Source organism: Micropterus salmoides, unplaced genomic scaffold (assembly GCF_014851395.1).
Source record: "Micropterus salmoides isolate LMB-PRFRI ecotype aquatic unplaced genomic scaffold, ASM1485139v1 Ms_hic_scaffold_10, whole genome shotgun sequence".
Taxonomy (NCBI): domain Eukaryota; kingdom Metazoa; phylum Chordata; class Actinopteri; order Centrarchiformes; family Centrarchidae; genus Micropterus; species Micropterus salmoides.
The window spans coordinates 35192161-35218775 of record NW_024040041.1 but is presented as its reverse complement, the minus strand read 5'-3'; the positions used below and the strand labels follow the sequence as shown (position 1 = coordinate 35218775).

General features: G+C 47.0%; 1 protein-coding gene across 1 annotated transcript; it reads left to right on the top strand.

Moving 5' to 3' along the window:
* The first annotated feature begins 371 nt into the window (after nt 1–371).
* LOC119896603 (properdin-like) lies at nt 372–24839 on the top strand. Its single transcript, XM_038710097.1, has 11 exons — nt 372–528; nt 4597–4729; nt 6011–6174; nt 6809–6976; nt 11629–11838; nt 11923–12090; nt 14061–14252; nt 19253–19426; nt 19640–19837; nt 22194–22305; nt 24118–24839. The coding sequence occupies exons 1-11, from the start codon at nt 459–461 to the stop codon at nt 24245–24247; spliced, it is 1719 nt and encodes a 572-aa protein (XP_038566025.1). The 5' UTR covers nt 372–458; the 3' UTR covers nt 24248–24839.
* The last annotated feature ends 1776 nt before the right edge of the window (nt 24840–26615 follow it).

Sequence of the window (26615 nt, the reverse complement as noted above, 5' to 3'; positions counted from 1 at the left end):
TCACAGTCTGGGAGCAGTTTGAAAGAGGACACGGACACTTTGGGCTCCTAAATTACTATAACTTGTGGTGGTAATGGCGCAATGGATGAGACACATGCCTTTGGTGTGACTGATCCGGGTTCAATCCCCCTGACATGTGTGACCTCTGACATGTATAGAAATTGTAAGTCACTTTGGATAAAAGCGTGAGCTTTTTAGATTCAAATGGTTTAGTAACCCTTTAAGTAGAACCAGCTGATTGTATCTCAGTAGGTTTTGTTTTAATTCTATCAGAGTCTAAAGCAAACAAACAGTTTTCGTCCCTCGGGGGACTTTCCCCTGCGGGCCGACCCTCCTCCCTGACACAAAGGCAGAACCTGACGAATGCAAACACTCCCTCAGCAGAGGGGGGGGGGTGCTGCTGAAAGAGAAAGTGAAGCTGCTGCTCTCCGTCTTCACTTCTGTGCAGCAGCAGCAGGATGGAGGTTCTGACGGTCCTGAGGGTTCTGCTGGTTGTGGTTCTGCTGCTGGTCTCGGTGGAGCGTTCAGGTCAGTAAACCGCCGTCTGAACGTGAGTTTAGGATGAGAGGGTCGTTTCTCTGTAGCTCTGAAACATGTTGAAGGTGAAGCTGAAACTTCTGCTGCTGCAGGAACAAACTCTTTATATAAGAACATTTCAAAATGTCTTCTCACCTCAGTCGGCTCGTCTTTACTAGAAGTGATCGAGCTGCACAGGTGAACTCTGGGTCCCCAGCACCTTTTCAAATGGCTGATTTTGTCCACATCACTCTTTTAAGCATAATTTGTCTGAAATATAGCTTGCAGTTAAATAAGAAAGTAGTTTACAAATTAATTTAGAAAGGTTTATTTGCACATTAAGAAAACATGCAGCACAATAATGAAATGACCCAAAAACATGCAGCAGTCAGTAACTTTAACAACTTCTGGACACAGTTTGTTTTTGGCTAAGTTTTCCGTTCTCTCCCTGTGAACATGACCAAAGAGGAGTGAAGACTAAATCAGGCCTCAGCAGGATGATATTACAGGAGAGAAGTTGATCTGCATGAGAAACAGCTCTGAAAGCTGCTCTCACTTAGATTCTGTTAGATTTATATAGTTTGAACTGTCACCTGAATTTTGTTTCCTTTTACATAAATAACAAACATTTCCCCCATAAATTGGTGCAGAAACGTAAAGAAAAGTGTTTAAAGATCTAAATTTCCAGGTGGGAGGCCCCCTCAGACATCAGGATCAGGATATCTTTAAAACACTGTTTAAGGATGTTTTCGTCTCGTTCTCGTGAACCTGATATCGTGATGTCTCTCCAGCTAAGTGTCTCTTCACAGCTCTAATCTGAGTCTCCACCACTTCTCAACACAGAGTGACGCCCTTGTCAGCCTGTCTTTGTTAGCAGGCTGAGTAACAACAGTCCTTTAAAGTTCAATCCCCGGCTCCTCCAGGCTGCGTGTCGAAGTGTCCTTGGGCAAGATTCTGAACCCCGATTTGCCCCTGGCGGCTGTTCCGCCAGTGTATGAATGAGTGTGAATGTTAGTTTCTGTTTGAGCACTTAGGCTCAGTGTATGAATGTGTTTGACTGGTGAATGCAGATGTAGTGTAAAAGCGCTTTGAGTGGTCGAAAAGACTAGAAAGGCGCTATACAAGTACGGAGCGTTTACATTTACATTTTAAAGTAGCTGGAATTAAACCCCTTCTTTTAAAAACTGCTTTAGATCCAGGTCATCTATAGACCTGGATCTAGCCGTTCTCTCTGAGGTCCTGGAGAAAGCAGACGTCATATTAGGACGTTTTAAACATTCATTTCTACATCACATCAGTCCTGCTCTTGTCTCCACGTGACGCCTCTCTGAACCGACCGACTGTCACAGCTTGTGAAGACAACAAACGAGCTCTGTGTGAAACAATGAGGAGAACCAACCGAGTGTTGCTTTAAACCTGGATCTGGATCAAATCAATCCAGTTTCTGTCTTGTGAGCATGCACATGTGATCAGATGTGGTGCAGAACCTGCACTCAGCTCCCATAGAAGAAGTGTTTTCTGCTCTGACGTGACCCTCAGGTTCACATGTTTTTTTGCCTTTATTTTGAAAGGACAGTGCACAGAGAGTTAATAGGGGAGACAGAGATAGAAGTGACACCCGGCAAAGGGCTGCAGGCAGGATTTGACCCCGGGCCGCTGTGCAGACTCTGGGCCCCCGCCACGCCCCCTCAGATTCAGTGGTTATTGTCCTCACAGACTCTACCTAAAAGAGCAACCTTCACACAGCAGTGGCATCATGAGTTTGTGAGTTTGGTGCTCTTATAGCGCAGAGAACCAAACGTTTCCCACGGCGTCCTCTTGTTTGTAGAGCAGCTGTCTGAATCTGCAGCCTGACGGGAGAAGGCTGGTGGTGTTACCTGAAGCTGTCGCCAGTTTCTACTGGCTGTCCTCGGACGGCGCTGAGGGGAGGAGAGCTGCGTTCCTTTGTTAAAATGGCAGCTCTGCCGAGGCCAGCGGAGCGTCGTCACCACGGTTACAATAACACCCACAGGGCTCAGCTCGGCGAATGGCCGAGGTCATGCTTTTTTAAAAAACAATCTGTAGTTAGCGTGAAACAGGAAGTGAAACCGCAGCCTCTCGTGTTAGAGGCCAACAAACTCTTCTTTACTGGAAGTTCACAAATAAACACGACTTCACACCACGTAACAGAAAATCTGTGTGCACAGAGGAGCGAGCTGCTGCTCTGCTGATGGATGATAATGGAAATTTGTTGCAGGATGTAAAAACTTTAACCTCCTGTGTTCTGTTAAACCATGATGGAGTGATCCGAGCCAAACGGTCCCTCTCAGATCTGGACTCAGAGGCTGCTGCTGTTGTTTTGATGGAACTGACCTTTGTGTTGATAAATGTGCCAACAGGGTTATTAGAAACCTCCTGCTTGAGGGTCCTGACCCAGTAGGAATTTAAAGTCAAAGAGGTTTTCATGTCCACTTCCCCCTCCCCAGGTTAAAGAAGTTAACTTTTTTTTAAATGACATTTGACCAACAAACAGGAGTAAGTTTTAATTTTGATGTATATAACTGTGTATTTACAGATAAGAGTAGATTCGTTTAGACTAAACCCAGTTTGAGCCTTTGGGAGATTACATCCTACAAGAAAGCTTTTAAGGTGGTTTCATCATTGAGCAGGTTTAAGTCCATTTAAGGCAGCTCTATTTATTTATTTTCCTTTTTCATTTTATTTATGTATTTACCTTTTCAGATCCTGTTATTTCTGTATTGCTTTCAGTCATTTGATGTCCGGTCTGTTTTTTCGCTCAACCTGATGTAGAGGATGTGCTGACGAAACGTGAAAGGCTGCCTGGTTTGTTTGTACTTTGCATGTCTCATATGAGGTTAAGCTACCGTAAAACTTCTACGCCCCGGCTTTTATTTTCTTAAATTGCTGAACTCACCGGCCTTTAATTCCTTTACCATGCCAGTAAATCTGAAAGGAGCATGTGCATAATTACATGAGTTTTAATATTTATATTGCCGTGTCTAAAACTCCGCACTGTTCCTGCAACTACTAAATATTATAATAATTTCTACTTTGTCCCAGAGAGTGCAGGTATAACAGCGACGTCTCACTCGTGTTGAAGCTTCATCAATGATCTCAGTCCTACTCTGAGGAGGGTTTCTAGTCTACGGACTCCTGGTTCTTCTTCTTCTTCTTCTACATGTGCGTCTATCGAGGACACAAACCCTGCTGTCAGTTCGCTGCTGGTCACCCAGCTCTCCACGTGTCCACCTTTCACTTTGTGACTAATTCAAAATGTGAAAATGGTCTAAACACCAAACAGCAGTGAATGTAAATGTAAATGCTCCGTACTTGTATAGCGCCTTTCTAGTCTTTTCGACCACTCAAAGCGCTTTTACACTACATCTGCATTCACCAGTCACTCACATTCATACACTGATCCTAAGTGCTCAAACGGAAACTAACATTCATACACTGGCGGCCAGCCAGGGGCAATTCGGGGTTCAGTATCTTGCCCAAGGACACTTTGACATGCAGCCAGGGGGAGCCAGGCATTGAACCGCCGACCTTCCGATTAACGGCCAACCCGCTCTAACTCCTGAGCCACAGCCGCCCCAGTGAAGGAGGAGCAGGAGGAGCAGGAGGAGGAGGGGGAGGAGCTCCTGCAGCAGTTTTCACTAAATTAAACTCTGGTTTGTGTTTGTTGTTGATGAGGTTTCTGGAAATTTGCCTAAAATTGTGTAACAATTGATCGGAAACATGAAGAAACTTTCCCCTGTGTCGAAATCCTGGAAACACTTCTCTGCACACACACTCACACACACACACACACACACTCTGCACACACACACACACACACACACACACACACACTCTGCACACACACACACACACACACTCTGCACACACACACACACACACACACACACTCTGCACACACACACACACACACACACACACACTCTGCACACACACACACACACACACACACACACACACTCTGCACACACACACACACACACTCTGCACACACACACACACAACATCTTCCTGTTCTTTTTTTGTTTACACGTGTGTGTGTGTGTGTGTGTGTGTGTGCAGAGTGTGTGCGGTGTTTTGCACGTTTCGACCTGGGTCAGTGTGATGAAGACCTCGGCGAGGTGGATGAAGACGACTGCTGTCAGAACCATCACTATGGTTACCAGGAAGCAGATGGAGAGTGTCAGTCCTGTGGGTCAGTGCACACACACACGCACACACACACGCTGTGGTGACATCATCTTATCTAAACTTTATTCCAACCTCATCCGTGAAGACATTCGGGCGTTTAGTCCCGTCCTCATGTCTTCAGGCTTGTTGGAGGTTTAGCTTTTTGTCTGAATGTCTCAGTCATCCAGGTCATAGTTCTCCAACGAAGGTTAAAATCAAGGGCAACTGGACTTGGTTGAAGATACTGGAAGACGTTTCGTCCCTCATCCAAAGGACTTCTTCAGTTCTGACTGACTGGCAGGGAAACTCAGCTATTTAACCTCAGTGGGGTCGTTGGCCCGGGTCATCGATACCGCTGGTTCGTTAGTGTTCCTTGTTGCTGTGACGACAGTCGTTACGGTCGTTAAGACTACCTGAGGTCGAGACTGAACGACCATCGTTGGTATCTTCACCTGAGGCCAAGACTGAACGACCATCGTTGGTATCTTCACCTGAGGCCAATAGGTTACGTTTGTTGAGTTTCCTGGGAAGTGATGAAAGGACAGCATTGTAAGTGGGGGATAAGTGGTGGCGTAGACCCCCTCCCCTGTTCAATGACGGCTTCTCAACCCTGGTGTAGATGCTTCCTTGACACCTCTTTCAAACCATCCATCTTCTCTGTCTAAAATGTGCACCTGGTGGTCCTCAAACGAGTGTCCTCTGTCCTTCAGATGTAAGTAGACAGCAGAGTCTTGACCTGAGGAGTTGGCCCTTCTGTGTTGAGCCATGCGTTTGTGTCGTGGTTGTTTAGTCTCCCCAATATACAGGTCTGTGCATTCCTCACTGCATTGGACCGCATACACTAGATTGCTTTTCTTGTGTTTGGGTGTGCGGTCTTTGGGGTGGACCAGCATCTGTCTTAGTGTGTTCTTGGGTTTAAAAAACACAGGGTCCTCCTGTCCTCTTCAATAGCTGTGTCTGAAATCACCGCTCATTCACTCCTCCCTCTGTAGTGAGCTGTATAGTGAGCTCAGCCGCAGAGTGAAAACATCACTGTCCGATCCTTGTACTGGTGCCAGTAATCACGTTATTGCTGTCGGATGGTCAGGTGGTCGTCTGAAGGAGTTCAGGGCTTTGCTTGTTGGCCACAGTAGGAGGTCCTGGTGATCCCGGAGGTTAAATATCTGAGTCACTCTACCAGCCAGTCAGAACGGAAGAAGTCTGATGAAACGTCTGTCTTCCTGAGAGGAACGCCAATGAGGTCCTGGTGCGACCAGGGTTCTGTTGGTCCTCAGTAGTCCAACCGGTCCTGCTGGTGTGTTTGCAGGCCTGCCGTGTGGTCTCCCTGGACTCCGTGGTCACCGTGTAACGTTCTGTGTGGGGAAGGAGTGACGCAGAGGAGCAGGAAGTGTTTCGGCATCGGCCAATCAGAATGCGAAAACGCTGAGGACAAACTGGAGACAGTCCCCTGCAGCGGCACCTGCTGCGACGGTATGCACACACCTGAACACCCCTCACACCTGAACACCCCTCACCTGGGACACACACTCACACCTGAACAACCTGAACACCTGAACAACTCTCACACCTGAAAAACCTGAACACCCTTCACACCTGAACACCCCTCACCTGAACAACCCTCACACCTGAACAACCCTCACACCTGAACACCCCTCACCTGGGACACACACTCACACCTGAACAACCTGAACACCTGAACAACTCTCACACCTGAACAACCTGAACACCCCTCACACCTGAACACCCCTCACCTGGGACACACACTCACACCTGAACACCCCTCACACCTGAACAACCCTCACACCTGAACAACCCTCACCTGGGACACACCCTCACACCTGAACAACCCTCACACCTGAACAACCCTCACCTGGGACACACACTCACACCTGAACAACCCTCACACCTGAACAACCCTCACCTGGGACACACCCTCACACCTGAACAAACCTCACACCTGAACAACCCTCACCTGGGACACACACTCACACCTGAACAACCCTCACCTGGGACACACACTCACACCTGAACAACCCTCACCTGGGACACACACTCATTGATTTACACACATCATCATGTCTGTGATTAATGTGTGTGTGTGTAGCGAAGGGGTGGGGCTTGTGGCTCCCGTGGTCGCCCTGCTCGGTGACCTGTGGAGGAGGCGGAGTCAGGAAGAGAGAGAGAGTCTGCTCCAGTTCCCCTGAGTGTCGCTTGTCCTGCATCGGTCCATCACAGGAGACAGAGGAGTGTCCAGCAGACAACACCTGTCCAGGTAACATGTCTCTCCACCTGTCTAACTGTCTCTCTCTCTCTACCTGTCTAACTGTCTCTGTCTCCACCTGTCTAACTGTTGCTCTCTCTCTCTACCTGTCTAACTGTCTCTGTCTCCACCTGTCTAACTGTCTCTCTCTCTCTCTACCTGTCTAACTGTCTCTGTCTCCACCTGTCTAACTGTCTCTCTCTCTCTACCTGTCTAACTGTTGCTCTCTCTCTCTACCTGTCTAACTGTCTCTCTCTCTCTACCTGTCTAACTGTCTCTCTCTCCACCTGTAACTGTCTCTCTCTTTCTCTCTCTACCTGTCTCTCTCTCCACCTGTCTAACTGTCTCTGTCTCCACCTGTCTGTCTCTCTCTCTCTACCTGTCTAACTGTTGCTCTCTCTCTCTACCTGTCTAACTGTCTCTGTCTCCACCAGTCTAACTGTCTCTCTCTCTCTCTACCTGTCTAACTGTCTCTGTCTCCACCTGTCTAACTGTTGCTCTCTCTCTCTACCTGTCTAACTGTCTCTGTCTCCACCTGTCTAACTGTCTCTCTCTCTCCATCTGTCTAACTGTTGCTCTCTCTCTCTACCTGTCTAACTGTCTCTGTCTCCACCTGTCTAACTGTTGCTCTCTCTCTCTACCTGTCTAACTGTCTCTGTCTCCACCTGTCTAACTGTCTCTGTCTCCACCTGTCTAACTGTCTCTCTCTCTCCACCTGTCTAACTGTTGCTCTCTCTCTCTCTACCTGTCTAACTGTCTCTCTCTCTCTACCTGTCTAACTGTCTCTGTCTCTACCTGTCTAACTGTCTCTCTCTCTCTACCTGTCTAACTGTCTCTGTCTCCACCTGTCTAACTGTTGCTCTCTCTCTCTACCTGTCTAACTGTCTCTGTCTCCACCTGTCTAACTGTTGCTCTCTCTCTCTCTACCTGTCTAACTGTCTCTGTCTCCACCTGTCTAACTGTCTCTCTCTCTCTCTACCTGTCTAACTGTCTCTGTCTCCACCTGTCTAACTGTCTCTCTCTCTCTCTACCTGTCTAACTGTCTCTGTCTCCACCTGTCTAACTGTTGCTCTCTCTCTCTACCTGTCTAACTGTCTCTGTCTCCACCTGTCTAACTGTTGCTCTCTCTCTCTACCTGTCTAACTGTCTCTGTCTCCACCTGTCTAACTGTTGCTCTCTCTCTCTACCTGTCTAACTGTCTCTGTCTCCACCTGTCTAACTGTTGCTCTCTCTCTCTACCTGTCTAACTGTCTCTGTCTCCACCTGTCTAACTGTTGCTCTCTCTCTCTACCTGTCTAACTGTCTCTCTCTCTCTACCTGTCTAACTGTCTCTCTCTCTCTCTACCTGTCTAACTGTCTCTGTCTCCACCTGTCTAACTGTCTCTCTCTCTCTCTACCTGTCTAACTGTCTCTGTCTCCACCTGTCTAACTGTTGCTCTCTCTCTCTACCTGTCTAACTGTCTCTGTCTCCACCTGTCTAACTGTTGCTCTCTCTCTACCTGTCTAACTGTCTCTGTCTCCACCTGTCTAACTGTCTCTGTCTCCACCTGTCTAACTGTCTCTCTCTCTCTCTACCTGTCTAACTGTCTCTCTCTCTACCTGTCTAACTGTCTCTCTCTCTCTCTACCTGTCTAACTGTCTCTGTCTCCACCTGTCTAACTGTTGCTCTCTCTCTCTACCTGTCTAACTGTCTCTGTCTCCACCTGTCTAACTGTCTCTCTCTCTCCACCTGTCTAACTGTTGCTCTCTCTCTCTCTACCTGTCTAACTGTCTCTGTCTCCACCTGTCTAACTGTCTCTCTCTCTCTCTACCTGTCTAACTGTCTCTGTCTCCACCTGTCTAACTGTCTCTCTCTCTCTACCTGTCTAACTGTCTCTGTCTCCACCTGTCTAACTGTTGCTCTCTCTCTCTACCTGTCTAACTGTCTCTGTCTCCACCTGTCTAACTGTTGCTCTCTCTCTCTACCTGTCTAACTGTCTCTCTCTCTCCACCTGTCTAACTGTTGCTCTCTCTCTCTACCTGTCTAACTGTCTCTGTCTCCACCTGTCTAACTGTCTCTGTCTCCACCTGTCTAACTGTCTCTCTCTCTCTCTACCTGTCTAACTGTCTCTGTCTCCACCTGTCTAACTGTTGCTCTCTCTCTCTACCTGTCTAACTGTCTCTGTCTCCACCTGTCTAACTGTTGCTCTCTCTCTCTACCTGTCTGTCTCTGTCTCCACCTGTCTAACTTTCTCTCTCTCTCCACCTGTCTAACTGTTGCTCTCTCTCTCTCTACCTGTCTAACTGTCTCTGTCTCCACCTGTCTAACTGTTGCTCTCTCTCTCTCTACCTGTCTAACTGTCTCTGTCTCCACCTGTCTAACTGTCTCTCTCTCTCTCTCTACCTGTCTAACTGTCTCTGTCTCCACCTGTCTAACTGTTGCTCTCTCTCTCTACCTGTCTAACTGTCTCTGTCTCCACCTGTCTAACTGTTGCTCTCTCTCTACCTGTCTAACTGTCTCTGTCTCCACCTGTCTAACTGTCTCTCTCTCTCTCTACCTGTCTAACTGTCTCTCTCTCTCTCTACCTGTCTAACTGTCTCTCTCTCTCTCTACCTGTCTAACTGTCTCTGTCTCCACCTGTCTAACTGTTGCTCTCTCTCTCTACCTGTCTAACTGTCTCTGTCTCCACCTGTCTAACTGTCTCTCTCTCTCCACCTGTCTAACTGTTGCTCTCTCTCTCTCTACCTGTCTAACTGTCTCTGTCTCCACCTGTCTAACTGTCTCTCTCTCTCTCTACCTGTCTAACTGTCTCTGTCTCCACCTGTCTAACTGTTGCTCTCTCTCTCTACCTGTCTAACTGTCTCTCTCTCTCTACCTGTCTAACTGTTGCTCTCTCTCTCTACCTGTCTAACTGTCTCTGTCTCCACCTGTCTAACTGTCTCTGTCTCCACCTGTCTAACTGTCTCTCTCTCTCTCTACCTGTCTGTCTCTGTCTCCACCTGTCTAACTGTTGCTCTCTCTCTCTACCTGTCTAACTGTCTCTGTCTCCACCTGTCTAACTGTTGCTCTCTCTCTACCTGTCTGTCTCTGTCTCCACCTGTCTAACTTTCTCTCTCTCTCCACCTGTCTAACTGTTGCTCTCTCTCTCTCTACCTGTCTAACTGTCTCTGTCTCCACCTGTCTAACTGTTGCTCTCTCTCTCTCTACCTGTCTAACTGTCTCTGTCTCCACCTGTCTAACTGTCTCTCTCTCTCTCTACCTGTCTAACTGTCTCTGTCTCCACCTGTCTAACTGTTGCTCTCTCTCTCTACCTGTCTAACTGTCTCTGTCTCCACCTGTCTAACTGTCTCTCTCTCTCTCTACCTGTCTAACTGTCTCTCTCTCTCTACCTGTCTAACTGTCTCTCTCTCTCTACCTGTCTAACTGTCTCTGTCTCCACCTGTCTAACTGTTGCTCTCTCTCTCTACCTGTCTAACTGTCTCTGTCTCCACCTGTCTAACTGTTGCTCTCTCTCTCTACCTGTCTAACTGTCTCTGTCTCCACCTGTCTAACTGTTGCTCTCTCTCTCTACCTGTCTAACTGTCTCTGTCTCCACCTGTCTAACTGTCTCTGTCTCCACCTGTCTAACTGTCTCTCTCTCTCTCTACCTGTCTAACTGTCTCTGTCTCCACCTGTCTAACTGTTGCTCTCTCTCTACCTGTCTAACTGTCTCTGTCTCCACCTGTCTAACTGTTGCTCTCTCTCTCTACCTGTCTAACTGTCTCTGTCTCCACCTGTCTAACTTTCTCTCTCTCTCCACCTGTCTAACTGTTGCTCTCTCTCTCTACCTGTCTAACTGTCTCTGTCTCCACCTGTCTAACTGTTGCTCTCTCTCTCTCTACCTGTCTAACTGTCTCTGTCTCCACCTGTCTAACTGTCTCTCTCTCTCTCTACCTGTCTAACTGTCTCTGTCTCCACCTGTCTAACTGTTGCTCTCTCTCTCTACCTGTCTAACTGTCTCTGTCTCCACCTGTCTAACTGTCTCTCTCTCTCTCTCTACCTGTCTAACTGTCTCTCTCTCTCTACCTGTCTAACTGTCTCTGTCTCCACCTGTCTAACTGTTGCTCTCTCTCTCTACCTGTCTGTCTCTGTCTCCACCTGTCTAACTGTTGCTCTCTCTCTCTACCTGTCTAACTGTCTCTCTCTCTCTCTCTACCTGTCTAACTGTCTCTCTCTCCACCTGTCTAACTGTTGCTCTCTCTCTCTACCTGTCTAACTGTCTCTGTCTCCACCTGTCTAACTGTCTCTGTCTCCACCTGTCTACCTGTCTCTGTCTCCACCTGTCTAACTGTTGCTCTCTCTCTCTACCTGTCTAACTGTCTCTGTCTCCACCTGTCTAACTGTTGCTCTCTCTCTACCTGTCTAACTGTCTCTGTCTCCACCTGTCTAACTGTCTCTCTCTCTCTCTACCTGTCTAACTGTCTCTGTCTCCACCTGTCTAACTGTTGCTCTCTCTCTCTACCTGTCTAACTGTCTCTGTCTCCACCTGTCTAACTGTTGCTCTCTCTCTCTACCTGTCTAACTGTCTCTGTCTCCACCTGTCTAACTGTCTCTGTCTCCACCTGTCTAACTGTTGCTCTCTCTCTCTACCTGTCTAACTGTCTCTGTCTCCACCTGTCTAACTGTCTCTCTCTATCTCCACCAGTTCATGGCGGCTGGTCCAGTTGGACCGATTGGTCTCCGTGTTCTGCTAGGTGCATCAGTGAGCGGGACGATGTTGTCATCATCCCCTCCAAATTGCGATATCGCTCCTGCTCTAACCCCGCCCCTTCCAATGACACGGCGCCACCTGGAAATGCTTGCCCTGGAGACGAATTCCAGGCCCTGGACTGCAGCGAGCTCCCAAACTGTCCAGGTGTGCGAACAAACTGTTCGGATAGAAAGATCAGGGTAAAGTCTCTAAATGAAAAACGTGTGTTCTGACTGGCTGTCTCTGCAGTGGACGGCAGCTGGGGGGCGTGGTCTCCACCTGGGCCGTGCTCAGTCTCCTGTGGGGAGGGGCTTCAGCTGTCAATCAGGAGGTGTGATCGTCCCGCCCCTAAATATGGCGGCCGATTCTGTGACGGACCGAGCACTAAGAGCAGCGTCTGTCAGAGTCCCTGTCCAGGTAACACACACACACATATCAGCTGACACTACACACAGGTACACAAACACACACACATCAGCTGACACTACACACAGGTACACACAGGTACACACACACATCAGCTGACACTACACACAGGTACACACAGGTACACACACACATATCAGCTGACACTACACACAGGTACACACAGGTACACACACACACATATCAGCTGACACTACACACAGGTACACACAGGTACACACACATATCAGCTGACACTACACACAGGTACACACAGGTACACACACATATCAGCTGACACTACACACAGGTACACACAGGTACACACACATATCAGCTGACACTACACACAGGTACACACAGGTACACACACATATCAGCTGACACTACACACAGGTACACACAGGTACACATCAGCTGACACTACACACAGGTACACACAGGTACACATCAGCTGACACTACACACAGGTACACACAGGTACACATCAGCTGACACTACACACAGGTACACACAGGTACACATCAGCTGACACTACACACAGGTACACACAGGTACACATCAGCTGACACTACACACAGGTACACACACACACATCAGCTGACACTACACACAGGTACACACACACACATCAGCTGACACTACACACAGGTACACACACACACATCAGCCGACACTACACACAGGTACACACAGGTACACACACACACACATCAGCCGACACTACACACAGGTACACACAGGTACACACACACACATATCAGCCGACACTACACACAGGTACACACACACACATATCAGCCGACACTACACACAGGTACACACACACACACACATATCAGCCGACACTACACACAGGTACACACACACACACACATATCAGCCGACACTACACACAGGTACACACACACACACACATATCAGCCGACACTACACACAGGTACACACACACACACACACACACACATATCAGCCGACACTACACACAGGTACACACACACACACACACACACACACATATCAGCCGACACTACACACAGGTACACACACACACACACGCACACATATCAGCCGACACTACACACAGGTACACACACACACACGCACACATATCAGCCGACACTACACACAGGTACACACACACACACACATATCAGCCGACACTACACACAGGTACACACGCACACATATCAGCCGACACTACACACAGGTACACACGCACACACATATCAGCCGACACTACACACAGGTACACACGCACACACATATCAGCCGACACTACACACAGGTACACACGCACACACATATCAGCCGACACTACACACAGGTACACACGCACACACATATCAGCCGACACTACACACAGGTACACACGCACACACATATCAGCCGACACTACACACAGGTACACACACGCACACACAAATCAGCCGACACTACACACAGGTACACACACACACACACAAATCAGCCGACACTACACACAGGTACACACACACACACACATATCAGCCGACACTACACACAGGTACACACACACACACACATATCAGCCGACACTACACACAGGTACACACGCACACACATATCAGCCGACACTACACACAGGTACACACGCACACACATATCAGCCGACACTACACACAGGTACACACGCACACACATATCAGCCGACACTACACACAGGTACACACGCACACACATATCAGCCGACACTACACACAGGTACACACACACACACATATCAGCCGACACTACACACAGGTACACACACACACACATATCAGCCGACACTACACACAGGTACACACACACACACACATATCAGCCGACACTACACACAGGTACACACGCACACACACATGGGATTGGCTCCAGCCCCCCGCGACCCTGTAACGCAGGATAAGCGGTTGACGATGGATAGATGGTTAATATTCCCTGCGTGTTTTGTTCTTGTCTTTGTCTGTCTGTGTCTCTGACAGTCGACGGGTTCTGGTCCGGGTGGTCTGTCTGGAGTGAGTGTTCTACTTCATGTATCCCACAACGCCAAGCTTCTGTCAGAACTCGCCAGCGCTTCTGCTCAAACCCCGCCCCTTCCTCCAGCCCGCCTGGCAGAGATTGCCAGGGTGACGACAGGGAGAGAGAAAACTGCAACCACCTGCCGCACTGCCCAGGTACACCTGTCTGTCCAGCTACTGTCAATGATAGAGAGATAGAGACGTAGTGACGAAAACAATTCCCATGTGTTTTAACGACGGTGTCCACGTAGAGACGAAAACAACTCCCAAGTGTTTTAACAACGTTTTGCAAGTAGAGACGAAAACAACTCCCATGTGTTTTAACGACGGTGTCCACGTAGAGACGAAAACAACTCCCATGTGTTTTAACGACGGTGTCCACGTAGAGACGAAAACAACTCCCAGGTGTTTTAACGACGGTGTCCACGTGGAGACGAAAAGACTCCCATGTGTTTTAACGACGGTGTCCACGTAGAGACGAAAACAACTCCCATGTGTTTTAACGACGGTGTCCACGTAGAGACGAAAACAACTCCCAGGTGTTTTAACGACGGTGTCCACGTGGAGACGAAAAGACTCCCATGTGTTTTAACGACGGTGTCCACGTAGAGACGAAAACAACTCCCATGTGTTTTAACGACGGTGTCCACGTAGAGACGAAAACAACTCCCAGGTGTTTTAACGACGGTGTCCACGTGGAGACGAAAAGACTCCCATGTGTTTTAACGACGGTGTCCACGTAGAGACGAAAACAACTCCCATGTGTTTTAACGACGGTGTCCACGTAGAGACGAAAACAACTCCCAGGTGTTTTAACGACGGTGTCCACGTGGAGACGAAAAGACTCCCATGTGTTTTAACGACGGTGTCCACGTAGAGACGAAAACGACTCCCATGTGTTTTAACGACTGTGTCCACGTAGAGATGAAAACGACTCCCATGTGTTTTAATGACGGTGTCCACGTAGAGACGAAAACGACTCCCATGTGTTTTAATGACGTTTTGCACGTAGAGACGAAAACGACTCCCATGTGTTTTAACGACGGTGTCCACGTAGAGACGAAAACGACTCCCATGTGTTTTAACGACGGTGTCCACGTAGAGACGAAAACGACTCCCATGTGTTTTAACGACGTTTTGCACGTAGAGACGAAAACGACTCCCATGTGTTTTAACGACGGTGTCCACGTAGAGACGAAAACGACTCCCATGTGTTTTAACGACGGTGTCCACGTAGAGACGAAAACGACTCCCATGTGTTTTAACGACGGTGTCCACGTAGAGACGAAAACGACTCCCATGTGTTTTAACGACGTTTTGCACGTAGAGACGAAAACGACTCCCATGTGTTTTAACGACGGTGTCCACGTAGAGACGAAAACGACTCCCATGTGTTTTAACGACGGTGTCCACGTAGAGACGAAAACGACTCCCATGTGTTTTAACGACGTTTTGCACGTAGAGACGAAAACGACTCCCATGTGTTTTAACGACTGTGTCCACGTAGAGACGAAAACGACTCCCATGTGTTTTAACGACGTTTTGCACGTAGAGACGAAAAACGACTCCCATGTGTTTTAACGACTGTGTCCACGTAGAGACGAAAACGACTCCCATGTGTTTTAACGACGTTTTGCACGTAGAGACGAAAACGACTCCCATGTGTTTAACGACTGTGTCCACGTAGAGACGAAAACGACTCCCATGTGTTTTAACGACGTTTTGCACGTACAGACGAAAACGACTCCCATGTGTTTTAACGACTGTGTCCACGTAGAGACGAAAACGACTCCCATGTGTTTTAACGACGTTTTGCACGTAGAGACGAAAAACGACTCCCATGTGTTTTAACGACTGTGTCCACGTAGAGACGAAAACGACTCCCATGTGTTTTAACGACGTTTTGCACGTAGAGACGAAAACGACTCCCATGTGTTTTAACGACTGTGTCCACGTAGAGACGAAAACGACTCCCATGTGTTTTAATGACGTTTTGCACGTACAGACGAAAACGACTCCCATGTGTTTTAACGACTGTGTCCACGTAGAGACGAAAACGACTCCCATGTGTTTTAACGACGTTTTGCACGTAGAGACGAAAACGACTCCCATGTGTTTTAACGACTGTGTCCACGTAGAGACGAAAACGACTCCCATGTGTTTTAACGACGTTTTGCACGTAGAGACGAAAACGACTCCCATGTGTTTTAACGACTGTGTCCACGTAGAGACGAAAACGACTCCCATGTGTTTTAACGACGTTTTGCACGTAGAGACGAAAACGACTCCCATGTGTTTTAAAGACGTTTTGCACGTAGAGACGAAAACAACTCCCATGTGTTTTAACGACGGTGTCCACGTGGAGACGAAAATGACTCCCATGTGTTTTAACGACTGTGTCCACGTAGAGACGAAAACAACTCCCATGTGTTTTAACGACGGTGTCCACGTGGAGACGAAAACGACTCCCATGTGTTTTAACGACTGTGTCCACGTAGAGACGAAAACGACTCCCATGTGTTTTAACGACGTTTTGCACGTAGAGACGAAAACGACTCCCATGTGTTTTAACGACTGTGTCCACGTAGAGACGAAAACGACTCCCATGTGTTTTAACGACGTTTTGCACGTAGAGACGAAAACAACTCCCATGTGTTTTAACGACGGTGTCCACGTGGAGACGAAAATGACTCCCATGTGTTTTAACGACGGTGTCCACGTAGAGATGAAAACAACTCCCATGTGTTTTAACGACGGTGTCCACGTGGAGACGAAAATGACTCCCATGTGTTGTAACGACGTTTTGCACGTAGAGACGAAAACAACTCCCAGGTGTTTTAACGACGGTGTCCACGTGGAGACGAAAAGACTCCCATGTGTTTTAACGACGGTGTCCACGTAGAGACGAAAACAACTCCCATGTGTTTTAACGACGGTGTCCACGTAGAGACGAAAACAACTCCCAGGTGTTTTAACGACGGTGTCCACGTGGAGACGAAAAGACTCCCATGTGTTTTAACGACGGTGTCCACGTAGAGACGAAAACAACTCCCATGTGTTTTAACGACGGTGTCCACGTAGAGACGAAAACAACTCCCAGGTGTTTTAACGACGGTGTCCACGTGGAGACGAAAAGACTCCCATGTGTTTTAACGACGGTGTCCACGTAGAGACGAAAACAACTCCCATGTGTTTTAACGACGGTGTCCACGTAGAGACGAAAACAACTCCCAGGTGTTTTAACGACGGTGTCCACGTGGAGACGAAAAGACTCCCATGTGTTTTAACGACGGTGTCCACGTAGAGACGAAAACGACTCCCATGTGTTTTAACGACTGTGTCCACGTAGAGATGAAAACGACTCCCATGTGTTTTAATGACGGTGTCCACGTAGAGACGAAAACGACTCCCATGTGTTTTAACGACGTTTTGCACGTAGAGACGAAAACGACTCCCATGTGTTTTAACGACGGTGTCCACGTAGAGACGAAAACGACTCCCATGTGTTTTAACGACGGTGTCCACGTAGAGACGAAAACGACTCCCATGTGTTTTAACGACGTTTTGCACGTAGAGACGAAAACGACTCCCATGTGTTTTAACGACGGTGTCCACGTAGAGACGAAAACGACTCCCATGTGTTTTAACGACGGTGTCCACGTAGAGACGAAAACGACTCCCATGTGTTTTAACGACTGTGTCCACGTAGAGACGAAAACGACTCCCATGTGTTTTAACGACGTTTTGCACGTAGAGACGAAAAACGACTCCCATGTGTTTTAACGACTGTGTCCACGTAGAGACGAAAACGACTCCCATGTGTTTTAACGACGTTTTGCACGTAGAGACGAAAACGACTCCCATGTGTTTTAACGACTGTGTCCACGTAGAGACGAAAACGACTCCCATGTGTTTTAATGACGTTTTGCACGTACAGACGAAAACGACTCCCATGTGTTTTAACGACTGTGTCCACGTAGAGACGAAAACGACTCCCATGTGTTTTAACGACGTTTTGCACGTAGAGACGAAAAACGACTCCCATGTGTTTTAACGACTGTGTCCACGTAGAGACGAAAACGACTCCCATGTGTTTTAACGACGTTTTGCACGTAGAGACGAAAACGACTCCCATGTGTTTTAACGACTGTGTCCACGTAGAGACGAAAACGACTCCCATGTGTTTTAATGACGTTTTGCACGTACAGACGAAAACGACTCCCATGTGTTTTAACGACTGTGTCCACGTAGAGACGAAAACGACTCCCATGTGTTTTAACGACGTTTTGCACGTAGAGACGAAAACGACTCCCATGTGTTTTAACGACTGTGTCCACGTAGAGACGAAAACGACTCCCATGTGTTTTAACGACGTTTTGCACGTAGAGACGAAAACGACTCCCATGTGTTTTAACGACTGTGTCCACGTAGAGACGAAAACGACTCCCATGTGTTTTAACGACGTTTTGCACGTAGAGACGAAAACGACTCCCATGTGTTTTAAAGACGTTTTGCACGTAGAGACGAAAACAACTCCCATGTGTTTTAACGACGGTGTCCACGTGGAGACGAAAATGACTCCCATGTGTTTTAACGACTGTGTCCACGTAGAGACGAAAACAACTCCCATGTGTTTTAACGACGGTGTCCACGTGGAGACGAAAACGACTCCCATGTGTTTTAACGACTGTGTCCACGTAGAGACGAAAACGACTCCCATGTGTTTTAACGACGTTTTGCACGTAGAGACGAAAACGACTCCCATGTGTTTTAACGACTGTGTCCACGTAGAGACGAAAACGACTCCCATGTGTTTTAACGACGTTTTGCACGTAGAGACGAAAACAACTCCCATGTGTTTTAACGACGGTGTCCACGTGGAGACGAAAATGACTCCCATGTGTTTTAACGACGGTGTCCACGTAGAGATGAAAACAACTCCCATGTGTTTTAACGACGGTGTCCACGTGGAGACGAAAATGACTCCCATGTGTTGTAACGACGTTTTGCACGTAGAGACGAAAACGACTCCCAGGTGTTTTAACGACGGTGTCCACGTAGAGACGAAAACACTCCCAGGTGTTTTAACGATAACGTTGTTGTCCACTGGTGGTGATCACTGATGTGATCTGTCTTGCTGTGTGTCCCTGTACCAGTGGACGGAGGTTGGGGATCTTGGTCTCCCTTGTCTTCCTGTCCTGTTACCTGTGGGGTAGGACTTCAGGTGTCAACCAGGAGATGTAACAGCCCCGCCCCTGCACATGGCGGCCAAGATTGTCATGGAGAGGAACGTCGAACCAGCATCTGTAAGACCAACGTCCACTGTCCAGGTACACACCTGATGCTTGTCTTTTAAAACATGAAAACTTGTAACACTCTGCAAACCAACCAATCAGCTGTGCCTCCTCCTGCAGCAGCAGCAGCATGGTATATGTGTGCTTTAACCTTTCACCTGTGTAAAGATGAATCCTGGCTGCAGACAGAAGGGCAGCTCTAAATCACCTCCATTTGTATTTACGAGTGTGACGTCTGTCTGTTTGCAGTGGACGGGATGTGGTCGGAATGGTCGCCATGGAATCAGTGTAAATTCCCGTTCGGGAATCGGGAAATCCGCTGCAAGCAGCTGGGCGGCAGTCAGACTCGAGAGCGCCAGTGTCTTCACCGAGCTCACAACGGATCCATCTGCAGCGGGGACGCTCAGCTGGACAGACGGGTCTGCTATGATGTCACCAACTGTTACTGTGGGTGACACACACACACACACACACACACACACACACACACACTACCTGCCTGAACCTAACCCTGACCTTAAAGGTGTATTGGCCAGAATAAAAATGAACTGACACGATGAACAGTTCTGACGTCTGAGTGACGTGTTGCAGAGAAATCTACTGAAGACAATCAAAGAAGGAACAGAATAAACCCATTAAAGGGGCTAAATATAGTTTTTCAATGAAATCCCTCTTTAAAGGAGACCTATTATGCTTTTCCACATTTTATGACTTATCTACAATCGGGCTCCCGAGCCTTTCTCAGAATACAGCGACAACCCAGCAGCTAACACTAAGTTGGATGTTCATGTTAAACATGGCCAAAGCTTCAAATAATGAGGTTAAAGTATTTAAAAGAAATCCCTGTGAGCAAAAACCTCAGATTTCGAGAGGGGTCCAACTGCAGACCTCCTCTGTCAGGCCGGTCAGTTTTTACGTCCCCACAGGACATTAACGTGATGCATTCTCGGTTGTTTCGCTACTCTACACATCGCGACAGCAGTAGGTGACTGTTTAGCATTTTCCAAAACATTGAGTAAAGTCTGAATGCATTTATTCGCCGTCAATAGCTACCGCTGACAGTATTGTACATCTAAATCACACAAATTACAGAATGTTACACGCGTGTAAGTTAGGTTAGCCTATTTGTCGCTACATAGGTAACGTTAGGCTACGCTAACGGTGGCTAGCGTTAGCTCCAGAAGTAGCAGGATTAGCTTTTGTTCTTCAACTCATAGACTGTATGAAGCTACTGTGTGTTTGTTTTTGTAAAGCGTGTTGCAAGGGCATAGGTTTGCATTTGTCTTAACATGTTGACGATGCTCAAGTTAGTTATTTGTCCAAAAAAAGATAAAATAAAAATCTCTATTTTTCACACTTAGCTTTTCACACTTAACGTTAAATAGTGTGCAAAGACTTTGCTGGCTGTATGAATTGATCTTCGTTGAATTGAAGTTTATGTACTACGACGGTGTTTCCCATCCCTCTCCTGGAGAAAGTTACCCCCTGTCCTGCATGATTTAGTCTCTCCCTGCTTCAACACAGCTGATTGAAGCAGCCTCAGGATTTATAAGGAGTTGATAGTTTGAATCAGCTGTTTTGGAGCACGCACGGTTATTAACAGTTAGCCACAGAAAGATACTCTTGGTCAATCAGAAGACAGTGGGCTTTGAGAGGGGGGGCCTTAAAGAGACAGGAGCATCTACAGCTTGTTTCAGACAGAGGCTGAAATGAAGGCCTGCATGAAGAGCCAGTATAAGACAGAAGATTATTTGTTTTGAACTTTGAATCATGCAAATCTGCCGTACAGGAGTCACAGAACTACAATATAGGACTGGAAAAGCAGAATAATAGGTCTCCTTTAATTAGTCACTCAACGGGCTCTAACCTCACTTAGAAATGAAGCACACAGCTGTTTTCTCTGTCGCTTGCATCAGCCACTATTCTGTTTCTTCTGTGAAGGAATCGGGTCGGGCTACCGAGCCTCTCCCAAACTACAGCGACAACGCAACAGCTAACGACTGCATAGTCCACTAACACCACAAAACAACCGGCTGCCAACACAACGCAAACCCCACGTAGGGAGAAGAACAACAATAAAGTTTTATTAGCTGGAGCCCGTCAGGACAAACGAGAATCAGATCGATGATCGAACATCAGAAAGACTGGAGTCACGGAGAGACCCCCGCTTTGTTTTGGACCAGACAAAACTGACCCAGAGTCGGCTTTAACGTTACTTACTGAGATCTAACTGTTATAAAGTGTGACACAATCTCATTTACAATATTCAGTCCAGCCCACTAACCATTATCATCCAGTACATGTAGCTGTGCTCACACTGCTGAGCCTCCAGTGAAAGATACACAGATAGTAAAGTTAGTGACTGAAAGCAGCAGACGAGCTAACGCTGAAGTAGCACGTCGGCTAAATGCAGTAAATACCGTTATCATGCATGGATTAGTTCAACCTGCAGCTGATAAAACTATTACTGTAATGTTTCCAGCATGTTGTGTGAAGCTGTCTCTGGTGTTTTGCTCTCTGTGTGTTGGATTCTGCTCGCTCATGAGTTCCAGTCCTCAGCTGGTTGCAATCTGAAAACCGTCACTGCTAGTGGCTCCTGAAAACTACATGTTGCCCCTTTAACATGAAAATGTCCTTCATGTTGCACATCAGAGTACCTTTGAGGTGAAAGTTGATCAAACGTTGATATTCCCCCATCGATGAGTTTAGGTTCTGAGAAATGTCCTGTATAAATGTATTGCTACTCAACTCCTCCTGAAACCGGTTTAGTCTTCATCATTTCACATTCCTGTGTGTGTTACAGTGAAAGGCACCTGGGACGGCTGGGAGCAGTGGAGTCTGTGTAAACCGTCCTGTGGAGGAAAGTCCAAACGCTTCAGGAAGAGATACTGTAAACCCGATTACAGCGAATACAAGTGAGTTCACTGATTCTGCACCAGACAGTGGGTCAATGAGTGAAGGACAGGATGTAGAAAGCCTGTTTCCATCCACCTGTTTCTACGCACATTTTCAACTCAGACACAAGTAGAGAACAGACAGGACACACGGACAAACTGTAACTTGATGCAAGGCTAACATCAGGACTTACCAAGACAGAAACAGGACCAAACAGACTGACTGGTTAACAAGGACCAGAACAAATGACGGCAGACTAGGATGAAGGAAACCGAACAAAAGAACTAAGAATCAGAACCAAGGACTACCACTGAGACATGAAGACACAGGACTAAAGACTAAGACACCGAAGCAGGACTACACAGTGAGATCGAAACTAAGACACAAAATAAGAAAACAGGAAATGAGACAGAACTGGTAAAGTGAACTAAACTGAACATGAGAATAAACAAGGCAGAACAGAAGAAACACAGAACCCCAAACCATTAAAACAGACTTGCAACAGGAAAAACATGAACACAAAACCAAAATCCAGTTAACTGAAGCTCTGTGACAGGACGAGGACTCTGGTCTCCAAATATCCGCTTTCCTTTAAAGGACTCACTACTTCCTGTCCTGACAGTGAGTGGAAATGGATGTAATGGTGCGCAGCGCTCCAGTACAACAGCAGATTTAAGTGGAAACTAAGATTGTCACCTCTGGTCATTGTTTAGCAGAACCAGCTGGTAACAAGGTGTTACGCTGTATTTTGCACATACAGACACAGCAGCTACATGTCTACACAGATAAGCTGCACAGGACTCTATTTAATGAGACACAAATAAGACTGTGTGCAAAAAACAGGCAGTTACTTTTTCCAGGAGCAGCCATCTTGGATTTTGAGGTCAGGGTTGGTGAGGTTCTCCCGACTTTCCGAGTCGGTAATCCGTCTTAAAGAGGTGGTGTTCTGCTTTTTGGCTTTTCCCCTCTCCTTTATTAGTTATATATCTTTTTTGTGCATGTAACAGGTTTGCAAAGTGAAAAAGCCCAAAGGGAGTTCACATCTCCCACAGAAAACTCTGCTGCCTGAAAACAGCGCGTTATAACGCCAAGCGGCGACTCCGACACGCCCTCAGAAACAGCGAGCTGCAGCACACAGCTCTCCTCTCCCTTCCAAACACTAGCTACCCTCCAGGCAGTCAGTGACATAAAGTTGTTCCTGTGATGTAGAGACAGAGCTCAGTTAAAACTTTATGGATACAGATTAATAACTCACCGCTCTGAAACTCTCGCTCCAGTCCGTGTTGCCGAGCCGGTCGGCAACACGTACGGCTGAACCCGAGCTGTTTACCGGCTTCTCGCTGACCCGCCCTTCGCTGCTTCTGATTGGCTAGTAGTCCTTAACTAGGAACTGAGCATGTGCAACTCCCAACAAAGATCATTTAGAGACAAGATGCATCACTCCATAGCTAAAACAAACACAAGAGGAGCTGCAGCAATGTGAAATTTCAAAATTGGATCTCAGAAAAATCTGACTTCCCATTGCAAACTGAACGCACTGTAATTCCCAGGATACTGGGTCGCTCATTTACGACTGACATTAGAAACATCAAAGATATGCTTGAGGGCACACAGAGTTTTCTGAATACGCTGTGTGTGCGTGTTGGTGGTTATTACCCATGTCGGCCATAACTGTGTTTTCACTTTGTGGGGACTCGACCAAACGCCATAAAGTCCCCACAGCGTGAGGACAGTAAGTTTTAGTGTGAAGGGTTTTAAGGTTAGAGTAGGTCTCCGAGGATTTAAAGTAAGTCATCGTAATGTAATGGAAACATGACTCTGTGTGTTTTCAGTCCTACCATCGGCCGTCAGAGGGACCCCGCGACGTTCTTCGGGACTCCGAATGCTGACTGCGGCGCGGCGCCCGAGAACGGAAAGAAAGTTGAAGTTGAGCCCTGCCTCAACGTTCCCCCCTGCCCCTGACAGCCCGCTCACCGACGACTTTAACAACAGTTTAACTACTTTATATACAGATAGAAAGTTTAGTCCACTGGTTCCCAACCTAGGGGTCGGGCCCTCCAAAGGGTCCCCAGATAAATCTGAGGGTTCTGTTCATTAGAACAGTTACTGAAATGAAACCATGTGAGAAAAGTCTCAGTCTCATAAAGTTCCCTAACAAGACCTAAAGGCTGAGAACCACTGGATTATTTTTTAATAATGTGCATTTTATAAACGTATTTTGAGGTTTTTTTACGTAACGTCTTAATCTGAAAAGTATAAAGCTGTCAGATAAATGTCGAGCAGTACTTATGTGTGTAAATGTACCAAGTTACTTTCCACCACTGTTGAAATATATTAACATTACACTGACAGGTGTTTCTAATATTTTGTCCACCCCCAGTTAAACGACATATTCATTACAGGTCACAGCTGGAGCATGCTCCGTTGATAGTAAACTAACAGACCTAAACTTTAGGTTGAGCTGGTTCCTGTTTGTTTCTCTGATTAACGTGTTGTTCTGCTCTGTTCTCGACTATTAAACCTGTGTATCGTCAAAATAAAATAATCCACTGAAGTCTTCAGCTTCCTGTTTTCTCCTGTAGCTGTTAGCTAATTAGTTTAGCAATTGAACTCTTGGTGATGTTTTTAAGGAGCTGTTATGGAGCTAAATCAGGGCCACAGGTTTGATTAATTTGTAAAAAACAAAAATTTAAATTTAAATTTTGGTCGTAAACTTGAAAAATACAACCAGGTATTCAAACTAAAAATAACTGTACCATTCTTTCCCAGTTTAAATTTTATTGATTCAGTTCTGGAATTATTTTGAAAAAAATTATCAATTTTCATTTTTCACTTTTATACATTTTTATATTTGAGGACTCTTTTTTTTCAGTTCAACATTTTATTTATATATATATAAAATACCAGTGAAAGTTCCATTTAAAAGGCACTAATTACATTATAGGAGCAATAAAACGTGCCAGATTGTGCCGTTCAGCAGCGACATGGACTTCTCCCACTTCCACTTAGGACATTGAACGCACCACAGTATTCTTATTCAGGTGGAAACACTTGTGATCAATCTCACCACAAATCCACACGGTAACTTCAGCACTGGGGGCCGTTTTAGTGATATGGAGGCCCTGGACAAAGAAGAACGCGGGCCCTCATGGTCATGTTGTGGTCAGAGAGGCTGTGGTCATAATAGCCGTTTACTGGCAGCAGGAGCTCAGAGTACATTTCTTTTATTAAATTAACTTTTTAGTTTTAATTTTTGGGCTTAAAAAGTGGATTTATCGTCGCTCGCGCTTCTCAACATGTCTGCTGCAGCGAGTTGCTCTGTGACACGACTTCATATTTACACAGTAACCGGACACAACAGGAGGATCCGAACTCCATTTAGAAAACAAGCGTTTTAAAAGTTTTTTTGCTTGTTATCCTGCTGACAGACTTGAAAAAGCGTGAATTCATTTGTTAAACTAATCAGCATCATTTCAGCGTAATTTTAATCCGTTCACTGCAACAGCAAAATGTTTCTTTTGGATTCACACCGCTGCAGTAAACCAGATTAGTGGTGAATATTTGCGGGTTGTGTTTTCTTGTGTTAAAAGAGCTGCGTTCAACACCACCGATATGATAAAATAAAGAACAGTCACAGGATACAGAGAGTTCATCAGGTGACTCGGGTAAAGGCTGCTGCACCGAAGCAACACGCGCTGAGGATACTTTTAAAAGGAGAGACAAATCTCGAGGGCCCCTGGTGGCTGAGGCCCTGGACCGCCTGTGTTCAGCACGTCCAGTAAAGTTCAGCTCACATTCACACCAAGGTGAAAACGTCTTTGTGCGGCGCCCCTGTGACATTTTGCGGCCCACGCCACAGGCCGCCTAGTCCGACCAGGACCTTTTAACCAGAAAAGCGATTCTGTTTCTTGTGTTGCTTTTTAATAAATAAGAAACAACAGCTCTCGCAGCTCGCTCTTCTGCTTCACCGCCTCCTCGTGCTTTTCAAACAGCAGGTCCAGGTCTCCCAGGTAAGTAGAGAGGAGTCTCTCTACAGGGTCGCAGGTCTGAGTCCCTCTCACCAGGTGAATCAGCATCCCTCACCGTGGAGTTCTTCAGCTCGGTGACGGCGGCGCTCAGGTGGCGCTCGATCCGTTTGATGTCGCTCAGCAGCTCGGCCCTGTTGTTGATGTTCATCTCGCATCTCTTCAGGCACTCGTCGATCTGATCCCAGACCTCGGAGACCTTCTCCTCAGCAAACACGCTGCACAGAGCTTCCATCGTGGCCTCAGAAGATAAGTGGCTGAAATGACGGCGATGAAGACGGCGATGGCCAGCGCTCCGAGGCCCG